This window comes from Oikopleura dioica, chromosome 1 (assembly GCF_907165135.1).
Source record: "Oikopleura dioica chromosome 1, OKI2018_I68_1.0, whole genome shotgun sequence".
Classification (NCBI taxonomy): Eukaryota; Metazoa; Chordata; class Appendicularia; order Copelata; family Oikopleuridae; genus Oikopleura; species Oikopleura dioica.
The window spans coordinates 3,161,558-3,170,108 of NC_137291.1; the positions used below are offsets into that span (position 1 = coordinate 3,161,558).

Sequence of the window (8,551 nt, forward strand, 5' to 3'; positions counted from 1 at the left end):
AAAATGGATGTTTTTAAATTTGATGCATTTTTGCTTTACTGATCTATTTATGCGCTGAGAAACCGCCTCGAGGGATGAAAATTCTGAGGAAAGAAGCATGTTGCAAAAATCTTTACCTGCGATCACGAGACCTTCGGAGGGATTTAGGGATTATGCGCGTTCTAGAAAAATCTTTATTTTTTGAAATTCTTGTACAAATCAATTCAGTGGTAAAACTTAGACATATCCATATTGTTTCTTGAGATTTCCAACAGATTTTCCTGTCTTTGCTTCGATTTCTCCTTCCATAGCGCTCAATTTGCTCGTCCACTTAATAAAATATATTTATTTAAGAAAGTTTTTAGAACTTATTAAAACTTTTTAAAATTTAATAAAATATTTAATAAATTTTTGCTAAAAGAAAGCTCTTTTTTTCTAGAAATTGTCCCTTTATCAGTTTTGAAACCATAAAAGAATAGTTTGAAATTATAATAAATATTTATTGTTAGGTATTTTCGTCGGTAATAAACATTAACAGTCACATATCACTTGTGAATCCTGATGGTGTGACGTGCTTTTTTTAAGGTTATGCAATTTATTTCTCTGATTTTATCCATTATCGACCCAGAACACTATATATATTTAGAATCAGTGAAAAAAATCTAGAAACTTGACCGTTTTAGTTTTTCGAAATTCACTTCCGGTTACGATTCTAGAGCCGGAAGTAGGCGAAATTTTGGAGTCATGGTAAAGTGTGACCTATCAAATTGATGCGCAGAAGATTCTCAGTCATCTCATCATCGATATACTTGAAGAAACAGTCCCAAACGCGCTTAAACTGACCGGTAAAACTTTGAAAAAAGCATGAGTTAATGAGAAATTTTTCAATTTTTACCGGTCGTTTACCGGCGGTTTTTGACCGCGGTAAGACTCGGTTCCGATAAATAATGACTAGATTCGTTGTGAGCTTCAATTTGATAGGTCCTATGCACGCTTTTCTTATAAATTTCGTGAACTTCCGGCTCTAGAATCGTAACCGGAAGTGAATTTCGAAAAACTAAAACGGTCAAGTTTCTAGATTTTTTTCACTGATTTCAAATATGTATGGTGTTCTGGGTATTAAAATGAGGAAGTAGGTGAAATAAATTGCACAACCTTAAAAAAAGCACGTCTGTGCATTTAAGGCTATGATTTTTATATTGAAAAAATTAAGTTAAAAGACATATATTGAGCTCTGAGGAACAAACCTTTGATTCTTGAAGGTTTTCCTTCGCATAAGCTTCAGCTGCTTTAAGGGTGTCGCTGTGCAATAAATCATACAATCTATCGTCCACCTTTCGCAAGCCAGTTTTCAAATCATCAATTGCAAGATCATCGCGCAGAATATTCTAGAACAGTTCATTCATCCAACTCCCACAGAAAAAAACACACTTGCCTTAGAAACAAGTTCGGCAGATCTGTAGGACATGTTAGCGATTCGGCAGACGTTTGAGGAGCGTTTCATCATGTTCATGTCCAACTCTACTTGACGGTCTTTTTTGGGTCGAAAAAGACAATTTTCTTCAAAAAAATTATAAAAAAAGATTCCAATTTTTTCTTCAATAAAAGCGTTTTTTTCGACCCTTTTCCCATTCGAGCCCGGATCAAATCCGGCAAAGTCAAATCTTTCTGAACTCCCATGATGTTTTTTTACTCTCTGTAACTATCGTTCAATCGTTAAACTTTGTATGAAGCTCAGAAGGGGTGGGAAAAGGTGAGAATACTGTCTCGTAAATTTTAAGCCATCAGAAAAAGCGTTTATCATCGCTCATAAAATATGCTGAACTCAAGTTCTCGATTTCACGCTGACTAATCAAAATATTTTTCATCCCTTTTTCCTCCTGATCAAAAACTATCGGCAAAGTATTGAGATATTGGTCGCAGCGATTTATTTGACAATTGAATTTTATTGACTAAAAAGGGAACAGTAGAAGAATTCGAATTTTCATGAGCATTCGATTGCGCTGAAGTGAGCATTCCAATATTTTTCGGATGCTCGCGGGGCAAGATGAACTGCATCCTTGTTGAAGTCTCGCTTTGTCAGGATTGGAGCGGCGGGCGAACAAGGGTACTCTTCCAGAACTTCCAACAGCTCTTCGTACACTTCCAGCGAGACTTGTTCCTCTTCGCCGTGGAACGACCATCGCGGCACTTTGATCGGCTTGACGAAGTGGAGACTCTTCAGTTTCGGCATGCAGTAGTTGATGTCCCTGTGCAGAGAATGCATTAGTTTGCCGACATCTTGATTTTCGAAAGCAGCTTGTGACGCTTTGAGAGCATTATTGAGGCCGATCCCGATTACGAGTCGGCCGGTGAATTTCTTCATGCAGTTGCTCTCACAGCACGGACAGATGGTCGACAGAGGCATCATCTTCTTCTTGTCGCCGTTTTGAAACTTATCTCTGTTCGATTTCGTCGAGAAAGGGTTGATTTTGTTTGTTTGCGGGTCCTTGAGCGCGCCAGTACGTAGGATGCAGAGCAGCTCTAGAATGTCGCAGCCGCTGTACGAGGTAATATTGTAGCCAGCTCGGTTGATCTTTCTCCTTCCAAACTCTTTGAGTTGCGAATCGCCAACGACGACGACTTCGTACTTCTCGAAACAAGGCCTTTCCCACCTCGCTCGTTTGTCGCCAGGAAACCAAGTCGAATTGGATTTTTTGTCGTCTTCTTTGACGACTCGTTCGGAACTTTCGCTTTCTAGCGGAAAAGAACGACTCTCAGAATTTTCCTCGGACCATTTTTCTAAAAGAAGAGAAGAATTTCTAGTAGCCTTGTTTCTTTCTTTTTGACGAATAAGTTTGTCCTTGAACTCTTCAAGTTCCCGCTGCAAAGAAATGATACTTCTCTCGAGCTTCTGATACTGCAGGTTGGTAGCTTCTAGCTCCTCTTCTTTCTTCTTGGGCTTCAGTAGACATTCTTTTATGAATTCTAGTAGCTGCTTTCTTGCACTTTTAGTTTTTGGGTTTTCACATTCGGCTGGTTTAGGAGCGACCAAGCGGTTGAAATACTTCATGTCAATCTGGCACATGCCGCCGAGAATGTATTCCAAGTGCGCCAGATATGTCTCGGCTGCGCGAGAGCCCTGTTCAACAAGAACTCTGAAAGCAGCATTGGTGACTTCTTTGGCGTGGTTCAACTGAAGATCGTTGACCGAGGTCACTAAATTTCGAGCCAAAACTTCTTTTGATCTTGCTTTCTTTCGTTCAGAGTATCTAAAAGGACTTCTGAAAGGAGAAGTTTTTCTTCCAGCATTAGTGCTTTTCTCTTTCTTCATCATTTTTTGTCGAAGCTCCGGAGAAAATAAAATTGATCCGGGTCTTTGTTTGGTCAGCAAAGAGCGTCGTTCAACCTAAATATGGCCAAACAGCTGATCTCAAATTTTGTGAAATCAAACCAATCGCTTTATGCAATCACCGCTCACAGATATGCGTTTGCGAGCGATTCTTTTCGAAAAAAAATATTTAACGCTCCCTTTTTTGATTGACCGAACAAAATGTCCTACGGCCAAAATATTCAAGAAACTCATTTTTTGGGAATAAGTTTTGGATATCTTCATTTCAGATTCAATTGCCCCGTTTCCAGGGTTCTAAAAATTAACAAAATTGCTTGTCTGGTAAAACGAGATAATAATAAAATAATTATAAAATAATATGGTTAAATGAGCGTAATGAGACATTTATGATGACTTGAGGATATATTCTAGCAAGAAAAAACTGTCGTTATCTCATAAATTTTCTTGCGAAAAAGCCAGTTACCGAAAATGACGAGAAAATCATGAATCAGGCGGCTACCTCCGAACATGCTTTTGACCACGCCACGCGCGCATGTGCCTCGGCAGTCGGAATTTCTTTCTTATCAGTCCTTGTATTTCATAATTAAGAAAACTCGCTCCCGTCTCGTCTTCACAGAGATCTGACATCATGCATCGATATCGCCTTCGATATTGTCTCTTCAGAAACTATAAAATCAACAACGCGCTCCGAAAAAAATTCACATCGAAAAAAAATGATGATCAAAATTTTAACACAGATTTTTTTGCCTTTTTCCTTCTTCGTTTTAATAATTTGCTCGCCTCTTTTTCTCAAGAAGAGAATAAAAAACTCCTCAAGCGACTCAACTTCCGTTTTCACAACTTCTGGTATTCAGTTTTCAACAGTAAAATCAACTTTACCTCAAACAACGACGAACACAGATCAATCTTCAACAAGAAAAATTGCTTTAGAAACATCAGTCGCTGAAACAACCATTTCTCCATCATCATCATCCTCATCATCTCCATTATCATCTTTTTTACAGTCAACAAATGCTGACTCACCTTTTCCGACGACAAGAGATGCTCCAGCATCACCCATTACATTTTCTATCAATCCATCGTCCTCAATTCCCGTGGAGACAAAAACGACTCGTTCAGAACCAACAACCACCTTTTCCCTTCAATTGTCAACGATAAAGCAGGACTGCGAGTCCTGCAGTTGCGATCATAAAGAAAATTGCCTCGGAGACTTTTTCGGAGACGACAAGCAAAACGAGTGCAAGAATCGTGGTTGCCGCTGGTGCCCGAATTTCGACAATGAACCGGATTGCATCAGAGGACCAAAGCCGGAAGAAGATCAATGTGAAATAGAGACGAGGGAAAAAGTTGATTGTGGTTATTTCGGAATCTCGTAAGTTTTCGGAGACTTTTTCTTTCTAACTGAGATTTCTAGGAAAGAAGAATGCGAAAGCTCCAACTGCTGCTGGCAAGAACCTGTCTTTTTGCTTAAATTTTCTCGTGATATTCCTTGGTGTTTTTATCCTAAAGGCTTTGGCTACTGACACTTGATGATCTTTTTTTGCTGAAAAATAATAAATTTCCAAAAAAATATTTTTGACCAAGAAAAGTCATTTCGGAAGCTTTTAGAAAAACCTGCTCAAATGAAAGATTGATGCGAGTTCAATCTGAGCAAAGAACTTGGAATGTGGAAATGCAGCTACAGTAGTCGTGCATAATTGAGGTTACAAAATTAAAGCTCCCCAAACTCGCCCTTTTGAATAATTCTGAAGTGCGAAGCCTCATGGAGCGCACAGTCTGGCGTCACAAAGTCCGCTGCGTGCCTAAATAAAGGGATACCACTGTGCCCAAACACAAACGACCTAATCACTTTTTTCGAACCACGAGATAACTGACGCTGTAATTGAGCTTGTAACTATCGACTAAGTGAAGAAAAATCGCGATAAATTCAAAGAAAAACTTCGAAAAATAGGAAAGGCTGTGAAAAAATTGAAAAAAAAAATTGGGGATTAGGCTAGAATCTATAAAAATCAATATTTTTGACCAAAATTTGGTCAAATTTTCAAGAATCTTAACACCAATCCTAAATTTTTGGCCAAAAAGAATCAAATTTTTGGGACATTTTATTTTGAAATCTGATTGGCTTATCAGCGGAACGCGGAAATCTTATTGGTCGAAAATTCAACACTCTTTTTATCACATTTTATGACGTCTCAGCCGAACATAAGCTTATCCAGATAATCAAAAAAAAAAAGAAGAATCGCTTCATTGTGAGCACCCGCACATCAATAAAATAGTAAAATAAAGTATCTCTCTGAGGACCTTATTGTCCCAAATAAAAGAAGAGAAGAGGAATAATTCGGCAAAAAGTTCAGACTCAAGAGATTTTCCAAAACGAAAGATGAGAATTCCAAGTAAGTAAAGATTCTTTTTCTCTAGAAAAATTGATAGGAGAGCATAAATGTGATAGAAAAGTCTTTTACAAAGAGTTTATTTTGTATAAGAACTTTGTAACCAGCTGTAAAGTCTAACCGGATTAAAAGATCCGCAAACATTTGCGTATTTTTGTAGACCCTCAAAAAGCTCAACGAGGGTCATTTTACTGAAAATATAAGAAAAGATATAAGGATTATTATAAGAATACAAGAAAGAACGAATTTCAGAAAGCGGCTTCTGATTGGCAGGGAAGGCTGACACTATCTTTTGATTGGCTATTGAAGGAATTTTTGAAATTTTCTGCCAAACTTCACTAGAATCGAAGTCTAGGCACAATAATATTGTATTCTTTTATTCCAATAGGAATTAAAAAAATAATTCTTGTGCATATCATTATTTCAAATTGTTTTACCGAACAATTCTGTGTAATCGAATTTTTGCCCCCTTGTTAGGGCCTCTTTCTCCAAATATAAAAACCATAATGACATGAAAATCACCATCAATATTTATTTTTATTATTGAAATTTGGTCAAGTAAACCTTTGAAGTCTTTAGCTTTTTTAATGAAGCTGGATCTCTATTTTTAATCCCCGCTGTTCATTCAGAGGGGCATCTTTTTCAAAATATCGACATGAATATTGCTAATAAAGCAATTCAGCAACAATAAAATTTGACTTTTATTTCAGACTTCCTGTTTAATTTTTCCGTCTTTACGATCGTCCTCGCAACATCGTCCAATTCATCATTTTTATCCGATGACGAAGATTTTTTGGAGAATCTGGAGGCGTCTGGAGAGGAAGCAATTGATGAGAAAATCGTTTTTTCGACGATGGTGGAGGATACAACTTTAACATCCAGGTAAGATTCATCGTTAAATGGGCAGTTTGTCTGACACCCTTACCCTAAGGGCCTTGGGCTTACCCCTAAGGGGCTAATTTGAGCATTTTTCTAAGCACTGAATTTGATGATCAACCATCAGCATCTTCCGAAATCATCGAATTCTACGATTCGTCCGACTACACTGTAACATCGAAAATTTCAATTTTCGATCCTGAATTGAAGCAAGCAAATGAAGAGGTGAAAAATCTCCAGGAAGAAATAACAGAACTCATCGAAGAGGTATCTTTTCCTTCTCTTTCAAAATAAGAAATGTGGGTTTCAGACGATTGAAGAGCAAAATATTGAACCAATAGAAAAACTGAAGCAAGAAATTATTGAAGAACGAAATCGGGAAAAGTGGGATATGATGAAGTGGATCACTTTGGCTTCGATAATTGTTGGTTTCTTGCTTATTTGCTCGACTTTTGCTCTTCTTATTCACAGGTAATTGACATTTCTAGAGGCCAAAATGGCCAGAATACTCATTTATCTCATCCTTTCTAAAAAAATTTAAGATATCAACAAAAAGACCGCGGAAGCTACGAAATCATGACTCCCTTCGAATATCAAAAAGGAAACAGAGAAGCCTTTGCATAAATTATACCCTCTCACGTCTTTTCCTAAGTTCAACTTTCTTTCATTATTCAAAATTATAATATTTTTTTCTTTGCCAGTTTGGTTGAAATAAAATTCTTACCGCCTCTCTCTTCTAGACTTGATTTTCAAGACATCATAATCTTCCATCTTTCTCCTTCGAAAATTCATTTTAAGGGTGTCATCAAGTTATTGACTTCCACTAATCTTCCAACACAGTTTTTATAAAATTTTTCCACCTCTCCTTATCTCCCTTCGCAGGGCTAGAGAGGTTATTATCTGAAAACAAACGAAAAAAAAATCGAAAAAATCGGGTATTCATTTATTTCTCAATGAAAATTTTCCAGGAGCGGTCGTTTCGTGGCCAAGAATGCCTTGATCTTTTGTTTGCGAATTTGAGAGGTCGTAGAATCGAGAAGCAAAAACTGACGATTTCCTGCCGTAGTAGGATGATTTTCGGAGGTGGATTTCTTTCTTGAGAATTTGACCGTATCGCTTCCAGACGTATAAAAGCAGGACGAATAATTCAAGGAACTAGAATTTTTATCGATTTGGCAAGAAGGCTTTATCTTACCATTGCGATAAGAATCGCGACAAAGACAAAATATTCGACGGGATTTGAACAAGTGTGACTGACAACGATCGGTTTTGTCCTCAACTGCGCGAGTTCGCAACCATCTTCCATGGTCATCCACTCGCTTGTTTTCGGAAGGCATTCGTCCCCAAGACGCATGTGAGTATCGAAATATTGCTTCGGGAAGAGGTGACAAATTGGACCAGAGTTCAGGTCGTGGTCTTGTTTTTCTTGCGCCAGGGGGCTTTGTTTGTTCAGCATCGTTCCGTTTTCGGACATAACTCGCAAGCTGAAGAGGTAATAAGATCATGAAATTGCTAGAATTACCGGGCGTCGATATAATTATCCGCTGGAATGCAGGAGGAAACAATCAGGCTCAGCATAAAAATGAAAAACGTCAGCATCAAAACAACAATCTGAATCGCTTCGGAACAAATCGTCATCATCAATTTTGTGCATCGCTCAGATTTGTTCATTTTTTTCAAGCTCGAGGTTTCGGAAGATTTCGACGAGTTTCGCTTTTTGTAATATTTTTTGACCGCCCGGGCGATGTCGAAAATTCCGGGAATGAAAGCCATCAAAAATTCAAAAACAGGGAACCAAATTGCTGAAAATGAAACGTCGTTTTCTGGAGTCATGTAGCGAATGATCATGAAGTAGATGACCAGGAGCTCCCAGCCGTTGCAGAGGAGGAATTCGACGATGTCGTTATCCAGGAAAAGCTCGAGGATGAGGGGATGGTCTTTCAGGAATTGGGATCAGAGTTCGAAATCTGAAAGA

General features: G+C 38.1%; 2 protein-coding genes across 2 annotated transcripts; one reads left to right on the forward strand and one right to left on the reverse strand.

Moving 5' to 3' along the window:
- Positions 1–5,513: 5,513 nt before the first annotated feature.
- Positions 5,514–7,304, forward strand: LOC145709291 (uncharacterized). Its single transcript, XM_081786973.1, has 5 exons — positions 5,514–5,703; positions 6,411–6,582; positions 6,678–6,843; positions 6,887–7,047; positions 7,119–7,304. Exons 1-5 carry the CDS (start codon positions 5,691–5,693, stop codon positions 7,198–7,200), a joined length of 594 nt encoding a protein of 197 aa, XP_081643099.1. The 5' UTR covers positions 5,514–5,690; the 3' UTR covers positions 7,201–7,304.
- Positions 7,305–7,514: 210 nt separating this feature from the next.
- On the reverse strand, positions 7,515–8,551 carry LOC145699447 (uncharacterized). The gene is made up of 3 exons (XM_081776723.1): positions 8,099–8,551; positions 7,772–8,060; positions 7,515–7,731 (listed from the first exon to the last, which is right to left on the reverse strand). The coding sequence occupies exons 1-3, from the start codon at positions 8,422–8,424 to the stop codon at positions 7,516–7,518; spliced, it is 831 nt and encodes a 276-aa protein (XP_081632849.1). The 5' UTR covers positions 8,425–8,551; the 3' UTR covers position 7,515.

Bases quoted from the DNA above. Each gene is read 5' to 3' on its own strand.
- LOC145709291 (XM_081786973.1), top strand. The intron at 6,583-6,677 runs GTAAGATTCATC...CATTTTTCTAAG, and splicing joins GATACAACTTTAACATCCAG to CACTGAATTTGATGATCAAC. The intron at 6,844-6,886 runs GTATCTTTTCCT...TGTGGGTTTCAG, and splicing joins TAACAGAACTCATCGAAGAG to ACGATTGAAGAGCAAAATAT.
- LOC145699447 (XM_081776723.1), bottom strand. From the start codon at position 8,424: ATGATCATTCGCTACATGACTCCAGAAAACGACGTTTCATTTTCAGCA. The intron at 8,061-8,098 runs GTAATTCTAGCA...TTACCTCTTCAG, and splicing joins GATAATTATATCGACGCCCG to CTTGCGAGTTATGTCCGAAA. The intron at 7,732-7,771 runs GTAAGATAAAGC...TAAAAATTCTAG, and splicing joins TCGCGATTCTTATCGCAATG to TTCCTTGAATTATTCGTCCT.